Source organism: Ammodytes marinus (genome assembly GCF_949987685.1).
Source record: "Ammodytes marinus genome assembly, chromosome: 21".
In the NCBI taxonomy this organism is placed as follows: domain Eukaryota; kingdom Metazoa; phylum Chordata; class Actinopteri; order Uranoscopiformes; family Ammodytidae; genus Ammodytes; species Ammodytes marinus.
Genome location: NC_137225.1, coordinates 13,819,377 through 13,839,214, shown reverse-complemented (window position 1 = coordinate 13,839,214; position 19,838 = coordinate 13,819,377). Strand labels below are relative to the sequence as shown.

At 42.5% G+C, this 19,838-nt stretch overlaps 1 protein-coding gene across 1 annotated transcript; it reads left to right on the top strand.

Moving 5' to 3' along the window:
* Positions 1-2,517: 2,517 nt before the first annotated feature.
* LOC307267598 (cysteine-rich secretory protein LCCL domain-containing 1-like) lies at positions 2,518-17,033 on the top strand (the record flags this gene model as incomplete). Its single annotated transcript, XM_080049957.1, has 14 exons — positions 2,518-2,781; positions 8,832-8,950; positions 10,480-10,612; positions 10,718-10,833; positions 10,988-11,088; positions 11,177-11,368; positions 12,106-12,166; positions 12,259-12,325; positions 12,522-12,652; positions 12,789-12,832; positions 12,936-13,008; positions 13,102-13,177; positions 13,304-13,437; positions 16,153-17,033. The coding sequence occupies 14 exons, from the start codon at positions 2,518-2,520 to the stop codon at positions 16,202-16,204; spliced, it is 1,563 nt and encodes a 520-aa protein (XP_079906083.1). The 3' UTR covers positions 16,205-17,033.
* Between the last annotated feature and the right edge of the window lie 2,805 nt (positions 17,034-19,838).

Below are 19,838 nucleotides of genomic sequence, written 5' to 3'. Positions count from 1 at the left end.
TGTGTTGCAGCGAGAGGGGGAAACGGTGACGACAGGTTCGGGGCTTGGAATTAACAGAGAGTTGGTTTGTGTTTTAATCCCCCAAAGGAGTCACCTGTGAACAGTTACACTGGGGAGAATGGGGCCGCTCTCGCTGCCAGGCCCCACAGAGGACGCAGATCTGGTTTGAATTACTGTATTTTTGAGCAACAGCCAGTTACCAGGTAAAGAGTTGCCGAGCAACAGTCAACAACCTTTGTGTGCATGTGACTGATCTGAGGATAAACCAGGAGCATATTTATTGGGGGACACATCTCCCCAATATTCAAATAGGCTTTTGCTCAAAATGCCCCACTTCCTTAGCCTGGCATTCCCAGACCTGCCACTAGGCGCTGGCAAATTAAATTTGCTGCGCGTGTTGGTCTGGAGACGCTCCGTTGAAGCTTATCAAGACTACCAGAAATCTGGTATAACGTTTCAATTGGTTCTATCTAATATGGGCGCGCCAGAGCCCTTTATATGGTGCTCTGGGGAGGACGTAACCGGATGACGACAGTGACGTGCATGCGACGTCGAAGCTCTGATAGTAAACATCAAAGATGGCTGCGGATATGTTGTGTGAGTTTGAGACTGCTTTGGCCTCGACCCTTAACGAATTGGAAGACGGGACTCATAGCTTTCACTAGCAAGTAAGTGGAATGTTCTGTTTTGCCGACCGACAACGGCAAACGTTTAATTGAACAGTTTAACAGCTGTTCGCTAAACGAACGGGGCTTACGTCACTTGTGCATCGCTCTGATTGGTTGTAGTGCTATCCAACTGCGTGCAGTGGCATTTGAAATGCACGAGTAGGAGCCGCCCCTAGAGTTGGAAATTACTATTGATCGTCGCCAGACCCTCTATCGTTCAAGATATCAGGGTCAGGATTTCCAGGCTACCACTTCCTAACATTTTCATACAAAATAAAAACAAAGAAATTGCTCTGATAACACAAATTATTATTAAAAATAATAAGACATAACTTAAATTACTCTAGTAATACACTCTATAAACTTACTATTATCACACGAAAAGGTTTTTTAAAAAAGTGCACAGAAAAATATGAAATAATAATAATTTTTATTTTTTTTATTTACATTTTTACTTGGGCGGGCCAAGGGGTCTAGGCCCCTACCTGACTCTGTGGCTACGGCCTTGCGAAGAGCCATTATCAAAGGAATGACAGAAATCTTGTAAGATTGCAACAATTTAGATTAATGGCAGTGCTTGAGATTTTAAATGATTAAATTACACTGTTGCACATTTGTTTTGCTGGGGAATATATGCTGAGCATAACATTGGAGAAAAAGAAAGATATTCGCTTATCGTGCACTGTGCCTACACACACCCCGGAGGTTCGCAGAGGTCTTTGGCATGAACGAGTGGGCCGTTTCGTTTTCACAAACCTTTTTGGAAGAGGCGTGGTCAGGGGCGGCACTCTCGAAGCGCAGCCAAGTTGAGGATAAAATGTGGATAAGTGATGCTTTAGCGGCTTTAGTGCAAGAATCTCGAAAGAAGAAAGACCCACTCTCCCTTTCTCTCTCAGAGTATCTCTGTCTCTCTTTCTCATTTTAAAAAACTGTCTGAAAACGGAGAGAAACAGCCACATCAGTGCTTCAGATTTATCTCGTATGGCAGCCGGCGACAGTCACCACCGCTCTTCCACCTGGCTCTGAAAGTTACTTTGAAGGCGGATTTCTTTTTTTTATACTTCTCCTCCAGCTGCTGAAGTATTTTCTCACAGCCAGATCTGTCAGGAGCTCAAGAAGCGGGCTGCATGCCAATTCATTAAAGGTAAATTATTTCCAAAGTCTACATTAAATCACAGCACTCCATTTCTATTTCAATGTGCATTACTCTTCACATTTTCCATTAAGTATTGGCACGTTTGAGTCGTCCGGCCTCTGACAGCATTGCAGCATGCATACCAAAAAGTTCAACGGAAAGTATACTGTATTGTGAATGCATTAGCTACATCATGCATCATGATGTGTGCACTTAAATGCATTTATTACAGCTGTGCTGCCTCATGTGATTTGAAATGCACTAGACCTATTTTATTTTTAACAGCTCTCAAGCTGTCATTCCCCTCTTTTTATTTGGCGGAAAAAGTTGGAAAATCCTAAAGGAAGTTCAACACTAGTCGAGATTTATTCAATTAACATTTCAGCATGTCACTGTAGTCTGCCAGTTTACCCCCAGTGAACCCCATGTGGTTGCCCGTGGCACTGCACCAGACCAAGTGTCGACTGCAAGCCAAAGTGCTGTCCTCACCAAGTTCTATATTGACTTGGGTCGTTGAGCAAATTGGATACAGAACACCAATTCCAAATCCCTCCGATAATCCTGTTTTTTTTTGCTCGCTCAGCTTGGCTCTTTTTCCAGTTCACATTGCGGACGAAGGAGCGTGTCTGTCCTTTACTTTGCCCCATCCGTCTCCCCCTACTACTTTGAGAGGATCCACCCTCCCACCATTACTACTTCCTCAACTTACCCAGGATGAGGTGTGTATCTATGGGCTGGCTGACGAGGGGCGTGTCCCTGCTCTTGCTGCTCCAGGCGGCCACCTCCATGGTGATGCTTCCCAACTCTACGGACTGGGCGCCCATTCTGGACAAGTATCTGGACGAGGAGGGCGACTGGTGGGAGGCCAAGCAGAGGGGGAAGAGGGCCATCACAGACAGCGACGCTCAACTCATCCTGGACCTTCACAACAAGCTCCGAGGCCAGGTTTACCCGCCTTCTTCCAACATGGAATACATGGTAGGTGGCTGGAGAATTTCCCCAGAGGACGAAATGCAGTTTTATATGTGTTTGACCCCATTCTGAACTCCCTCAGAGTCTTGTACACTGGGTGGACCATATAGCTTAGTGGACTGACCCAGTCACCAGACCAGCTGGCACTTGGCCCACTCACACACACACTCAAGAAGCAGCATGCCGGCATCTAAGCACCTTCACACATGAGCCCCCCACACACAGACATCTGTACCCATGTGACTTTGATTGTTTTGCCAGAAGAGAAGAATTCTACCAACCTGCCAATGATCACATTACTACTGCATTTCTTTTTTACTCGTGCTAAGAGATTTGTTTGACTTTATCCTTTGGCCATCACGTGTGTGTACAGTGCCAGATCACTTTTCACAGTGCAATTAGAATCAGAGCAAGGCACCAGGGCTTGTTTTACCAGCTGTCTACCCCCACTAAACACACACACACACACACACACGCACACACACACGCACACACACACACACACACCTTCTGAAAGCCTTGCGCGCAACCACATATCTGGAACTTCTCCAAATACACTACACGTGTATATGCACTGCTTGACCGCCACAGTGCATTGCCACCGACAGCACTTAGAAGGTTAAAAATCAATACAGTTTGCAAAAGGTAATGAGGTTTTATCAAGCTCTCATCTCTGCTTAAAGAGCTACAGAACAAAAGGCAGTATTATTCTATGGTAAAGGCAAATAAACAGTTCCTGCTGGGGGCAACTGCTGGACTGTGTAATTGTATAATTGAGTGGTTGGACTTGAGGACCCCTTGTGTATATATATGTGTGTGTGTGTGTGTGTGTGTGTGTGTGTGTGTGTGTGTGTGTGTGTGTGTGTGTGTGTGTGTGTGTGTCTGTGTACGTGTGTTAAAGCACCACTCTGCCTGGCAGGCTTCTGGTCGAGGCACACTCTAGAAGAGAAATGCTGAGCCAGCAGTGCACGGCTCCCTTCCACTGTCTCCTGTTACTGTTGGCTGTTTTTTTTTTTTTTTTTTTTAGCTGAAGGGGCACCCAGGGGTGAAATATGGAGAGGCATGCAACAAGAGGACTTGAGGTTAGAGAAAGAAAGGGAAAACTTGCAAGCCACAAAATAGTAGGTAAATAAAAATAGAGATGTAAAAGGATGAAGGAGGTTTGCACCTAGAGTGGGAGAGGCGAGGAGAGATGAATAGAGAAGGGTGTACAAATAATTGCAAAGAAAAAGATGTTGAATGAGAGGGTGGCAAGAGGAAAAGAAAGGAAAGATTTTGAAATGGACAAATAGAAGTGACTTTTAAGGATGAAGGCTGAAATCTTATTTGCACTTCTGTTGAGGTCAATATCTTCCAGGTGAGAAACTGTTCAGGTCACATGTAATTGTAAAGTGCATTTTTCAATGATTTTCTGCGCTTTATTTGGTACGTCGTGGCCCCATATTCCCCCCTTATTTTCCTTCGGTCTGTGTTGAGCCGCAGTCACCTTTCAGAAACCTCACAGCTCCACTGTACTGGAAGACTTCATAGATATGCTCCCGTGCTCTCCTCCCTACACACTCATGCATGCTGATGCACACTCCCACGAATATCCCCGCGCAAATACATAGCCACTGGCCCATCAGCTCTGTTATTGTCTGCCATTGTATTAAGCCACAAACCCGCTGACCTTCTGTGGCAATCATCACAGAGACTCCGAGATAACATCAATTCAAATTCCCCCCCTTCCCTTCCTCTCCGCCTTCATCTGTTTTCTTTTCTTGCCCTCTCTCTCCCTCTCTCTTATCCCCGTGGCTACGTTCCCATTCTGTCATTATCCAACACAGAGGCCCCTCCTCTCCCCCCAAAAATAATAAATTCCCAGGATAAGCATTCACACTCCATAGCGATCAACAAAGCTTCAATGCACTTTCAGTCAAATGTTGACCCACAGGTATTAACAGAGAAGTGTCAGTGTTTGAAGGGCTGCAAGACAAGCAGATGTCATCATGGGAGAAAAGGCCCCCACCTGCCTTGATGTTGTTTGACTTGGCTTTGCTGGGCTGCACTCAGGTCTGCCGCGGTCACAATGTCGGTGGGTTTCAGATAAAGTTTGTTGAAGTTGTGCTGCAAGCTATAGCTCATTTGAACTTACTATTAGATAAGGCGGCTGTCCAATCAGACAATAATTAAGTTTTGGACTGATAAATCTGCCATGAATTAACTTCACCCAATGGTTTGATTATGGTAGTGTTGGCACACATTTGAAACAGTATTTAGATAGCTTCGAGGTTGGGGGAAACTGTTTTAGATGAATAAGTATCAGACTCTGCTGGCAAAACATCAGCAAGAATGGTCCAAAAGTCTTTGTGTCCTAGAGACTTTTCACAACTTTTTCTCCAAGCCAGCTGGAAGATTTAAGGTCTCTCAGTGTGCCTTGGGTTCTCCCCCCCCCCAGTTCTGGGCAGCTGAATATGCCCAGAAAACCTGCCACATGGAAGGGAACACTTGCTACTTGCAGCTATAGTATGTAAAAAGATTGGTCTTCTCTGTATCACTTACAGTAGCTCCTAAGGTTGCCATAGTCCACATCTGAGGTCAAGCTCCAGTGAAGCCAAAAGTACAATATTCTCCCAAAATAGCAAAGATACCACCCAAATGTCACCAAGCTGGACTCCTGCAACATCCATCTGTAGAATGCAATGTGAAAAGGACTCTAGAGTAAGCTATATTTTGGCTGACATTGCTAGTTGTTTGTTATCGATAGATATTATGTAGGCTTATGATGTGACTGTTACACTTATTTCAAAGGCATTATGAAGCCCAATATGAGGCCAAATTTAATTATAAGATTTCAAGTTATCAACAGCTTCCTGATCAAGTCAAGCGTACAATAATTGGCTATGCTATTCTGGTGAAACTATGTTCCAGTTATAACATGATGCTGAGAGATAATGGTATTCGCTGGTTGACAACATTCTGAAAATGGTCATCCCCAGGTCCTCTGATGTGAAATTGAAGTGGGTCTGGAATGCAATAGTTGTAGCTTGCGACAGCATTGTAACAAACACACATTAAAAAATAGGTCATATACATTTTTCTCTTTTTACTATTGATCACTTTTTCTACTTCTAAGCTTCTTATTACTAACCCATTTGCCTCCTTGTCTTCTCTTCACACCATCTTATGTTCCTTTTGTCTCAACTTCCCCTTTCTCCAATTCCCATATCTTTACCCTGTTTTTCTCTGCATGCAACATTGATTAGGAACAGGAACCCAAACCTGCAAAGGAAGTACACCTCTGTATCCTTTGGAATCCAACCAGATGACCAAGGAAGAGAGAGGGATAGAAAAAAAACACACGGAAACATGGCCACAAATGAAGTGTGAAGCGAAATACACAATGCTGTGTGCACAGCGCTGAAATACTTTAGAAGGGGAGGTGTTTTTCTTTACTGGCCCCAACAGAAGTGTGTGTGTGTGTGTGTGTGTGTGTGTGTGTGTGTGTGTGTGTGTGTGTGTGTGTGTGTGTGTGTGTGTGTGTGTGTGTGTGTGTGTGTGTGTGTGTGTGTGTGTGTGTGTGTGTGTGTGTGTGTGTGTAATTTCGGGGGTCTTGGTTATGAGGCCTCCCCTGCTGGGCTAACTGTGCAAACCAAAGCAGCTTGACAAGCCGGCTGCACTCTGCATCAGATTCAACAGCTGAAAAATCGGTCGACACTTTCTGAGCAGCCTTTCTCTGCAAGCTTAAGGACAATGGAATGAGTTCCTCAGCTGGAAGGGTGCTGCTGGTATTCGTTATGATTCAGGACATACTTTAAGAACTTCACAAATCATGTCTGTGTGACAGAAACCATAATCGGCCACATTCCCCTCCAAGACACTGCAGCCAGAGTTTTCTTTTTCTTTTTCACTCAGCTTTGGAACCCACTGTACTTGTGGCCACAGTCGAATGTTTTCCGACCCATAACCATTCATTAATGGTCAAAAACATTGTGTTGACTCCGCTCAAGTACAGAACATCCTATGTGCTGTGGTTTGCAGATCCTTAGGCAGTTACCACTGCTCATTCCCACGTGTTTCAGTTTACTTATCAGTGCACCCATAGATTATTTTTTTCGTGCAAGGTCACTCTGATGTGAAATTGAAGTGGGTCTGGAATGCAATAGTTGTAGCTTTCGACAACATTGTAACAAACACACATTAAAAAATATTTCATATAAATGTTTCCCTTTTTACTATTGATCACTTTTTCTACTTCTAAGCTTCTTATTACTAACCCATTTGCCTCCTTGTCTTCTCTTCACACCATCTTATGTTCCTTTTGTCTCAACTTCCCCTTTCTCCAATTCCCATATCTTTACCCTGTTTTTCTCTGCATGCAACATTGATTAGGAACAGGAACCAAAACGTGCAAGGAGGTCACTTGTCGAGAAAATCGAAGGGGAACATGAGTTGGATAGGAATCAAGGTTAAAACTGAACGGTTTCCTTATGCATTCTGCAGTGTTGCTGTTTCAGCATCATAAGCAATTATATTATTATGGCAAAAGGGATAACCGGGGATTACAAAACAGATGTAACAAAACTGATATTCTGACATTTATTTGCCGCTTCCTGCCAACAGAGGTTATTTCTGAACAGAGACAGAGTTTCAGGTAAACTCATTATACTTCCTGTTTTTGCCCTGAGTCTGTCAGTTATCATTTGGCCATATTGTGCAAGACAGACCACAGGTCTACAGCACATGTGTGGTTGTTGTAACACTGAACACTACCTCTGTGCAGGTGTAGGGATTAATGAAAAATATACTCCACACCTCTGCGTATCATTCCTACAAGGTTTTTGTTTTGACACACTGACATAGCTGAGCAATTATGGCACAGTCGGGCCAACATTACATTGGCATTGTTGATTTAAACAAATACCTCCTCTCAACAGCCAACAGGATTCCCAGAAAAAAGTCTTAAAGCAACTTCCCAGAGCGTAGAGTTAAATTGCAGAGCTGCCAGACATCCTGTTGTTTGGTAGGTGGGGGTGTTTTGGGAGTAATGCAGAGAACAGTGGTTGTTTCTGGTGGGACCGAAAGTGGGTGACGGACGATGCGGGAGTAGGCGATGGAAGCAGGGGTGGGGGAGTTATTATAGTGTCTTGTTATTGGATGAGATTTCAGTGACGGTAAGCTATGACTACCAGGGCCCGATGTGTGAAATGTAAAAACACTTCTGACACCTCTGCTGGTGTACTAATGCATGTGCTCACACCCACATGTACGCGTGCACACATGCAAACTAATTGACTTCCTCGTAGCAACCGGTTATATTATACATCCCACTGTGAAGGTGAAAGTGAAGGTGTGCAATACACTGTGTCCTTCGGAGGAATTACAGCTGGTGTTATTTTTAAGTTTATTTTTTTAATTTAATACAGCAGAATGTAGGTCAGCAAAGAGGAAGGACAGTCTTTGCATTCCCAGAAAACCCAAGAATGGGAATATGATCCCTTAGTATCCAACCAGAGCCAAACTTAACCGAGAGGGCAAATCAGAGAGCGGTAAAGTGAAACAAAAGCTTGCACCCAGACATCTCACCAGAGACATATGGAAGGCATTACTTTAGGAAAAGCAGCTTTTGCATTTTTCAAATAACACCCAGTCCTCCAGGAAAAACCCATCTGGGGAAAGACAACCGAGCAGCAAAAAGAAAGTCAGAAAGCTCTTTCAGCAGCAACACGTCAACATATGGTTGTCCTCCTTTAGTGTTAAGAATAGAGCCCTTACATAACCATAGCAGATCTCGATTCCCTACGACTCGTCATAATATACGATAAATAATCCATGTTCAGTTAAGTGATTGAATATCACACTATTGGCAGCTGAACAAACCCTGTAAGGCAGTGATTTTTCTCTAGTAATCCAATATCCATTTTATGACCGGACATTTTTTCTATATTTTTATGACCCATAGTGGCAATATAAGCAGGTTTGTGTTTGCACTTTATCGGTTTAATTCCACTTCTGGTAAAATCGAATCCAGAAAAAAAACACTCATAAATGTTTTTGGTATCTCATGCCCTGTGCAGGTATGGGACACAGAGTTGGAGCGTACTGCAGAGGAGTGGGCAGAGACGTGTCTGTGGGAGCATGGTCCTGCTGGTTTACTGCCACAGATCGGACAGAACCTGGGAGCACACTGGGGAAGGTAAACTGTCATTCAGTGTACAACATATCCACGAATATATATTGCCTTTTAACGCTACCTCAAGTCTCTAGAGCCCACTGTGTAAATGTGGAATTGTTTTTTCCCACAACTTGTGGTTTTTACATTTGTAAGGAGTAAACAAACATTACAACTTTATAAACTAATGAGCTTTGCACCACTCTTAAATGTGGAGTCAGTGATTCTGGAGAATTATTCTCAATCTCTCTTGTCAAATTAAGTGAATATCTCCTTCACGATCTGTTACCTTATGTATGTGTGTGCGCTAAAGAAAATCCAGTGTTAATACACCACTGGCTCTGTAAACTGGTATGTTGCTAGTTATGGTGCCCCCTGTTATTTACATACCCTTTGTTTACATTTGTGTATTAACACACTATTTCTTTGTCAGCGCACACAGTACGGATTGGTGGTGGATAGTGAGGAGATATTGACTGATTTTGACAAACTGATTTTGACAACAAGCATTCTCCAGAATCGCTGACTCCATCCCTTACTGTTTTGCATTATCAATTTAGCACCATAAAATGTACTACATCTACACATTATATTGTATGGTCGCTAACATGATCATACAGAAGACACATGTGAATTTGCTACATTTGTGCTGAGCCAAAGAGACTAGGCAACCTTGTTTATAACTCTCAAGAAAGCAAAGTTAGCTTATAGCTACTTTACTGACGATGAGCCAACAAACACGTATACTAGTGCATACATATCAAGTAGAATCACACACAATTAAGACTGAGTTACATGTGTAGCTCTGCATAGAGCATCTGAAAACAGCACTGCTTCACATTGTTCCACATCTAATCATATCACTCCACACTCAAGACGTCTGTGTGATGCTAATCAGATTAACTAGCAGCACCTGGTGCCAAATCAGTGTCACGCCATGGTTACTGCAATGTATTTATAGAGCAAACACATTTGATTGCCAGCTACAAGGTAATGGCGGTCTTAACGTAGGTGTTTATAATGCTGTGTTAACTAATGGCTGCTAACTACAGATGGTAACTGTGTAACTAGTAGTCTTCTGATAAACAGACAAACATAACAAAAAGCTTCACAATATTGAAATGAGTTTTGAATACTTCGAATAGTATAATATTTGAATAATTCGGACCAGCCCGTTATGATATATGATAAATGATTGCTGTATATTATCTTAAGCTATCACCTCAATCTTCAAACAAGTTTTTGAAGAACATTTTTTATAAACTTTGTTATTAGGGAAAGTATGTATGTGAATGTTACCATTTACATTTACTATAGTTGCATTGTTTTTGCACTTACAAAAAGACAAATATTTGAATATTCAAATATTTAAATATATTCCATTTAAAAGTTACCTACCGGGATTATGTTAAAGGTTATTAGAAATGTACCTGCAGTAAGCACAGAGAACTGCTTTGATGCATGATACCAACTCCTACTCTAAAAGAGACACCAGGCAATATAAATGTTCTTTTGAACATTGTCTTCATGGATATGCTTACTCATATCTGCAGGTATCAACCACCCACGTTCCATGTGCAGGCCTGGTATGATGAAGTGAAAGACTACTCCTTCCCTTACCCTCAGGAGTGTGACCCCTATTGCCCCTTCAGATGCTCCGGCCCAGTTTGTACTCACTATACACAGGTAGCTCGGTCTGGATCATACCATTTTTCATCACAATTAATGGAGATTTTTAAGTTATTTCAGACCATGTAATCTACTTTTTTTTGTCTTGTTTTTCTTTCGCAGCTGGTTTGGGCTACCAGCAGTCGGATTGGCTGTGCCATCAACACGTGTTACAACATGAATGTGTGGGGACAGATATGGGCCAAAGCTGTCTATCTTGTCTGCAACTATTCACCAAAGTAAGGACATTTGTTGCAATCTTGGTTCACAGCTGCTTCACTGTTATACAGGGATTTGCTGTGACATTATGATGTGCTGCTGATATTGTAAGTTTGGCTATCAATTGATTTTTCGAAATGTTCATAAGCCTTGCTTGTTCTATGAACTGTACAGGGGTAACTGGTGGGGCCATGCACCTTACAAACATGGGACCCCATGCTCTGCCTGTCCTCCCAGCTATGGAGGGGGCTGTAAGGAGAACCTCTGCTATAAAGGTATGTGTGTGGAAAGTAGAGAATGACAGAGTGAGAAAGCCAGAGGGACAAAATAGCTCATGCTCTGTTTTTATGACTTTACTTGAAGATGACAGCTCCTACCGTCCACAAGAGGAAACGGAAGAAAACAACTTCATTGAGCCGGAGCCCCCCCGTACTCCACAGAAGCCCCGGTCCAGGGCCTCCAGACCCGAGCCTCCCAGTCTCCCCGCCCCAGCCCCCACCAAGCCCCCCACGGAGGACCTGCAGAAAAATGAAGTGGTCAACACACAGCAGATGTGTAAGCTGCCATTTAACTGTTTATTCTGGGTCTAGTTTCATCTCAAAATGTGTGTGTGTGTGTGTGTGTTTAGGATCTGTTATAGTGTTGGGAGGTGCGCACAGTGGCAAGAAACATAGGACATGATCTAAAAAAAAAAAAAAAATTGTCTTGAAAATGTAAGTCTAAACCAGTGAATTTGTGAATTGCTACCTGCGTTGTGTTGCACAAGCAATAATGGATAACAAGCACAGAAAACAGGCCTTGACCGGATATATTTTTCTTACAATTTATCTTAAATTGCCTTGATGTTCTGCAGTCTTTAGCCGTCATCTCCCTGATTAACCCTGACAGTTTCTCAAGTGTACTTAATATTGCAAGTCACTCTTCAAGGCAGGGAGGAGAGTCTATTTTAACACGATCCCCTGAGTGTGTGTTTGCTTTTGGCCGGCTGAGAGGGGTTGAGGGGTGGGGTGGGGGGGGGGGGGCTCGCTGTGGTTTTTAAATGGCTTCCTCTCCGCAGCGCAAGGGGGCCTGTGCCTGTAAGTTGAGACACTTCCTTTAGTAATGCTGACCACCCTGAACCTTGTTGCAGGAATTTTCTTCTCTTTGGTCCTTGAGGCATCACAACAATCGCTTTCTCTGGGTTTCACTCAACTGAGGCTTTTAGAAACCCCGTCATCCGCATCAGAGCAGCCGATTCTTGCATGTTGGATCCTGTGCGAGCACTGAAAGGCCTTTATGCTCATGTTTTTCAGCTCAGCTTGTTACTTGTGACACTAAGCTTCGAGATCAGTGTAAAGGAACACCATGTAATAGGTACATTTAAGTTACAAAATATATTTTACGACGACAACACAAAATGGAGCAAACAGAAGATTTCACTTTATATTTCCTATGTTAATCTACAGATATGAGTGTCCAGCTGGGTGTCTAGACGCTACGGGAAAAGTAGTCGGGACAGTATACTATGAAATGGTGAGTACACAAGTGTGTGTATCAGTCTTCAGGCTGATAAATGATAAAGTCTGACTGTCTGAGTTCAGTTTGCACATTGTCCCTTTTACAGCTGTTTGTCCTTGAACAAGACATTGAAGTGCTATTAGCCGACAACTGTGCCAGCAAAAGGTCTCCTGCGTAAATTATGCTGCAAAATAAAATGTCCTATTTGCAGCAATCCAGTGTGTGCAGAGCTGGTCTACATGCGGGTGTCATAGATAACGATGGAGGATGGATGGATGTGACAAGACAAGGCAGAAAGGACTTTTTCATCAAATCCAACAAGAATGGAGTACAGTCTCTAGGGTGAGGCAATGCTATTAGAAACAACCATCACCATGGACGTATACTGATGGTATTTGATTGCAAGATTGGTCAAATACACTCACAACAAAATGAAAACAATATATTCTCACGCCAATGTTGTCTTTCCCCTTGACAGAAAATATCATAGCGCCAATTCCTTCACAGTGTCCAGAGTGACAGGTTAGTTCGACAATAATGTGACACTATAATTATAGATATGTCATATTTCTATATTGAATTACTCAGTAATATGTCACATTCTTGCTGTAATCATTTCTTGCAGTCAAAGCCATTACATGTGAAACCACAGTTGCACCGCTGTGTCCTTACCAAAAGCCTGCAAAACACTGTCCAAGGTATGACCCTGATTTTATATCTGCACTTTTATACCCTTAGTTCTCCAGCCTCATTTAAGTTCAAGTCATTATGTGCGAATGTTCTCTTTTTAGGTTATACTGCCCAAGAAACTGTTTAGAAGAAAATCCTCACTTATCCAGAGTAATCGGTACCGGAATATACTCTGATGTAAGTCTGTTTTTAAAGCTTAATGTGTTTTTTTTTAAATCACCACCAATCACCTTCAATGTTTTGCATGAATTAAGAGACCATACATCTCATTTGTGTTCCCTTTTCTTTTGCATTCCTCTGTAGAAGTCCAGTATATGCCGAGGAGCGGTCCATGCTGGAATAATCAAAAATCACGTGGGTGGTTACATCGACGTGATGCCGGTGGACAATCGGAAACACTACATTGCCTCTTACCAAAATGGCATTTTCTCAGAGAGGTACGGGAAAAAAATAGCCCAGTTGACCTTTGGGGCTGGTATGTGTTTGCTAATTGCCATGTGCAATTTTTTAGGGTTACGTTTTAATTTTCAGGGATAATTGTGCAACAAAAACCTAACATTTACTTAAAACCCCATTCTAAAATCACAGATGAAAGTGGTATCTTATGTTAGTCAAAACAAAGCTTTATAAATTATACCAGAGAAGCATTACATTAAAAGAGAATGTATAGAAAATAAGATTAAACAAAAGAAAAACATCAGAAGTCTTGAATACTGTCAATTAATTGTTTAAAGGTGAAGTAAGCAATTTATTTATGTTAATATAAGTGTTTAATCGCTCTTTATTCATACAATGATCACTTACATAGTGTGCGCGTTTCATAAAGGCGATCTCTCAGTCACCCGCTCTGCATGTAATCAGCAAATAAACTTTTCGGGGATCCCATTACTGATAACCAATCAGAAGAGAGAACGCTACAAACGTCTCACTGCCGGTGCACGGGCAGAGCGACAGAGGGGTGAATGTTTATGCGCCTACAATGGCGGAGCAGGTAAAAATCCTTCCCAATGTTGGTTTTGATGGTTTTTATCATGTTTTATCACACTTAAGGATCTGAGATGATGCTAGATAACTCGCTGCTTGAAGACCGCAGTGCATCAATGTGGTGACGTAGGGACGAGCGAGGGAACTGCTAACTGCAGTCACTGACAGGAAGTTAGCTAAACTGACTATTCCGCTTACTGAACCTTTAAGGCGATTGCTAATTGTCCAGCAGTCTGTTTTACGACTTGAGTGAAAAGTGGAGGGGTTAATCTGCTGGGGCTTAGAGAGGGAGAAATGAGAAATCAATGGCTCTCAGCTAGAGAAAAACGTATCCACTCTGATGCAGGTGGTTTGTTACTTATCTCATGCAGTCACATGGGAAAGTGATTAGCATGTGTCTAGTAATTGGTAGCTTCGCAATCAGTGTTAAGAAGATGAGTACACCCTAAATTATTCCTGCAAAGGCTTTGCATTTTATTAGGTGTTAAGACAAGGAGGCAAATCAGTGAAAATGGGTATAATGTTTAATGTAGTGGCTCTGATAAACAAACAAACAAGAACTCAACCTAAATATCTTAAACCTCTAAATTGTCTCCAGGTACAATCTGTTCAATTGTCCTAATACAGAAATAATTGGGCAATGATAGTGGGGAAACGGTACAGACTTTATCCATCTGAATTTACACAGAGGTCAAATCACTGATATATGTAATACATCCACCCTCAAAGACGTCACAGCACATTAACAGGTAACCATTGGCACTTCATTATCATTATTCATTCATTCTTTTGACAATGTCACACTCATAGTTAACAAGAGCAACAACCACAGGTTGAAAGACCTCAAGTGGGAAATAGCAGGTCTGCACATAGAGCACTGCATCATCGGCATAGAGATATATTTTTGCTTTTATCACGCCACCCTTTCTTACTACATTCCTATTGTTGCTACAAAGAGGAGGGGTGAGAGCAGACCGACCTGTTTGGCGCCACTCGTTAACACAGAGTAAGAAACAAGAGATATCATTGGTTTGTACAATGGCAATTGGAATGTTAAGAAGCTTAAGCCGGGCAATAAAATACATACCCCATTCAAGGCTCTGCAGAGTGTAAAATACATAGGAGGCCATACATCTCTTCTGCACCAAGGTGACTGAGATGGTAGGACTTTTTGAATTAGGGAAACATATTAATAATGTTCAGTGCCTGTCTCTATGATTAAACAAGATACTGTAATAATGATTACCTTGGTGTGTGTGAATTGTTTCTGTCAGGACGGAATTAAATTTATGAGCCAGGATTTTAGTGATGACTTTGGCAATTTAGGGGTAAAGACAAGAGGGCCAATAATTCTCACTGTCAGATAGGTTTGTCACTATCTTCCTACATAATGAGTCCTCGGTGAATTAAAGAGAATAACGTTGAAGTGTTAACAAAGAGGGTAGCTTGTGATTGCCAAGGAAAAGACTGCTGGTGCTAATAAAGATCATGTGTTGAATCCATGCTGTACCACTTAAGGCTTTAAGGTTACAGGTCCGTACCAGCCTCTGTTTAAAGCTCAAGTGACCCACATACTGTATGGTCTGCTCTAGTTTTTCAGAGATATTAAATTGCACCAACTGTGAATTGTTCGGTCGTCTGCAGTACTGCTTTTGTAAACCTGTAAAGACCTGTGTAGAGGACTAACACACACACACACACACACACACACACACACACAGTCTCATTTATTCTGTGGCCTTCTCTCTTACTCTCTCTCTCTCTTTCTGTTCTCTCACTCTTCCCCTTGTCTCTCTCCCAACTCATTTATCTTCGTCACTTCAGTGTGATGCTTGATGTCTGTTAGTATCTGCCCATCACTTATCTGTCTCACTTCACAACATGTCTGTCTTTGTTGGATTAACACATGAAGTCCCCCGTGTTTGTGTGAAAATGGGTGGTTTATCTGTTTACTCACGGAGCCTCAACCTCTATCTGTTTGGGTCCTATCCGTCATCAGTGCCAGGCTACACACCGACACGGACATTTCTCTGTGAAAACCCGTAGCCTATCTGTTTGTGTGTGTATGTCATCTCTGTCTCTCAGGGAAAAGCTGGGACGTGTTCTGTGTCTGACACATGCCGCACCCCGGGCTGACTCTCCCTCTTGTGTCTCTCTTCCCCTTGCAGCCTTCAAAACCCTCCTGGAGGGAAGGCTTTCCGGGTGTTTGCTGTGATTTGAGTGCCCCCCCCACCGAGGGCAGCTTCGCCAAACAGAAAGCGCACTTGGGCTGTTGAATAGGTGGTAATCAAGGCCCGTTGTCAAACTCAATGACTGAAATGCTTCTGGCTTTTTGCTACACTCCAGGGGTTAGAGGTCGTCTCCATGACAGCGTAAACCCCGGCAACAAAAACCTTGGCACATTGAAAGACTGTCAGTCCTCACTCGGATGGACTTTTCAACGTGTCATCTTTAGCGGAAAATGTTATGAATTGTAAATATCTCTGAATATTGTACATACAGTATTTGTTAATAGTATTACACTTTTTAGTTTTTGTGCCATTGCCTTGCCCTTTTTTAACAAATAGCTGTGTATGAATACTGATTATTAGAAATCCCATGATATAACATTATATGGCACTTATGGATGAATAGCATTTTCTATTGTATTAAGTCTGGCACATTTCTATTGGTTTCTTGTCATATTTTGTACTTTTTTTAATGACTGGGGATAAAGGTGTTATGCATTTATTTTTATATGATTATGCTTTATATCAATTTGATTTGTAAAAGATGCTGCTATGTGTATTTTTGTATCGTTATAATGCCAGTGTGATAATGTGGTTTAGTTCAAACTCCCTGCAGGTCGGGAAGTACAGTATACGCATCCCTCTGTCATTCTCTTCACAATGAGCGATATTGTTGTTGCTGTCCCAAAGATGTTTTTTGCTCAAATCTATTCATGTCTTTTTGACATTGTTAAACAAAAATGATACCTTTCAAACATTTATTTCATACAGTTTGTGGGACAATGATGGTGAATAACTGTTTCTCTGTTCTTTAAATGTTTTCCTACCTCAGATTGTTAGGAAAAAAATCAATTTTGCAATAAAATATAACAACAACCACCGCACTCTCACTCAAAGGCATTGTAATATCTCTCAGATGGTTTCCCAAAGGCATTTTTTACATTTAGTCTAACCCAATTATATATTTGGTTTTATTATCATTATCAATATCCAGTGTTCTGCAGTTCAACTTGTCTTTAAAAATTAAACATTCCAAGCGTGTGCTTCGAGCCGCTGCCCCAAAAATTGCAATACCATGAAATGTAAAATTTAGCATAGAGCATGACAATTTTCCTTTAAAATCTTGTTAGTATTGGACTTCCTGCTGTAAATCTGTGGTGGTTGCGGTGCTCTATATTTATTCCTTGCCCGCTTCTTATATGTAACATGGTCATGAGTCAGACTCATGTTTACTTTACGTGCTAAAATGCCCAAGCCTCAAACACCACCTCAGATTCATTTCACCTCACGTAAAGTCAAAAGATAGATATGGAGGGAGTATTTCGAAGTTGCAGTCAGACTTTGACAGGAAATGCTCTCTGAATAGTCTACAGATGAAAAATGGAACATATCTTTATATGATCAAATATTGGCTCTTTAGCTGGGAGGGGGTGCGAGTGCACAGAAGGCTGTCAGTGGTCCTTGAACAGTTCATCTGATACGGATCGTAATACTCTCATATTAAAGCTGACAATCTGCTCTTAAACCTCACCGGCAACGAGTCATTTCACATTTGCTATAACCCAGTGGATAAGCCTGCAGAGCCAAAACACCAAACTTCAAAGTACCTCAGGGAGTCACTGAAGTGGTGGGTTTTTGTGGGTTGGATGAAGACTGAACCCAATTCCCCCTGACTTCCAGATCCATTGCACCACTTGGGTGAGAAGCCCTGCATTACTGACGTGTAAGTATCTTAGGTTGTGGTACCCACCCCCTCCTGTGCATCCAAACTGCTTTCCTAATTCAAACCTTGGAGAGCAGATGCGTTTGATTATTAAATGTCCCAGCTTTCCTCTAAGGGTCCATCACCAGGGAGCCGAGTCGTCACTCCTCATTTGCTTTTAAGCAGCTATACAGCGAAATGACCAATCTGTAATGGCCTCCACACTATCCATGTCCGACAGTGTTATGACGTCTGGAGCGATGCAATAGGTTGTGACTCGAGCTGCCAGTCTTTGTTATTCCCCGGGCAAGTGCCTCTAAATGGCACATGATGCCTTGAAAATACAGCCACTGGCCCAGTGACACTGACGTGACACAATACAAATGCAGTCTTGTTAAATGAATTTTCTAGGAGTTTCACAGGTGCGGGGATGGTATTTACATATCTATTTGCAAAAGTGGATTTAATTGCACACGTGGGAGACTACGTCCCACATGCACACTTACCCTCACAATATATGGCAAACAACTTATTGGTCACGAACAATGGGAAAAGGGAGATAATTGTGTATGTGTTTCTATTGTAACTTCTATTACTTCACTCAGCTTGTTGCAGTGGTCCTGAAACACACACAGCCGCATGAAAAATTACACCATCATCTCACGTTCATGCACACGCTCATTCACGCTCTGACACTTCCTTTTACCTTAAACCCTATCGCTCTTGATTGGCCGAGCTCTGGGGGAGATGGGTCTGCGGAGTGATGGATAGGCCCGTCCGTGTGCACCCAGGTCCTGTGAAAGAAAAGAGAGGCATACATCAGACAGGTGTCAAAATTCACAGCGGGGTGTGGTGTTAGGTGGCGTTCAGGGGCTCTGAAGAATGAAAGGCAAGAGGACAAGGTGGATGGTGAAAGGGAGAATGTGGGGGACGTAGGGGAAATAAAGCAGAGGGGAAAAATTTGAAGGCTCGAGAAAACAGCGTGAACTTGTTATTCTCTGATACCTTCTTGAGCTTTACATTGGGTTATCATCTGCAATATAATCATGCAGGATCAGTTTTATAACTCCGGTGGACATCGTTAGCCAACAAAATCCTGCAGGACTTTAAATAATTAAGGGAGAGGTGCAAGACACCCGTTGAAGGTGATAGATGGTTGTGTGCCTTCATATGGGACCCACAGGACAGACGAGGGGGCATTAGGTGCAAACTGACAGAGCGACAGCCACTGGCCCATTAGGACCAAGGAGAGTGAGTGCCGTGAAGACAGATTGGATGAAAGACAAGCTTGCAGCTAGCAGGGTCTGCATGGTGCCACCAGTGTTTTCAGACTGTCGTTTAAAATAAGGAAGGCCATTAATAACCTCCTCACTGTGCTCTGCTCGGCTGCAGCCTGGCGCTTCTTGCAGAGCTAAATGTGGCTCTGCATGGCAGCAGACTGTGTCAAAGAGACCATATACACCTGAGGAGAAGGGAAGAGAGAGAGGCAGGCAGGCAGACAGAGTTTATGTGTGCTTCATGTTGTTTGTGTGTGTGTGTGCATATGCGTGTGCATGTGCTGTATGTTTGGTTTAATTTTTTTTTTTTTACACTTGCTCACCTGTTTGTTTATGTGCTACGTTTGCGCCACCTATCCAACTATGGTTGGATGGGAATCAGATAGGAGCGCTGCAGTCAGGGGTGCCGTCAGCACTGAAGTGAAAACCTACAGTTGCCAGTGGTAATGACTGTGTTCCTTCTTGTCAAGCCTTTACTTTGGCAGATGAACAAAACATAAAGTTTGACAGGGAGTGGGTTTTTTTCCCCTCATGATCCAAAAATATCACATGTACATAGCCACACTGTGAATGTGTTTGTGCAAAGACGGAGTGGGTACTTTGGTGGAGAAAAAATAAGCTTTTTCCTGAGTGGCAAGGTGACTCAT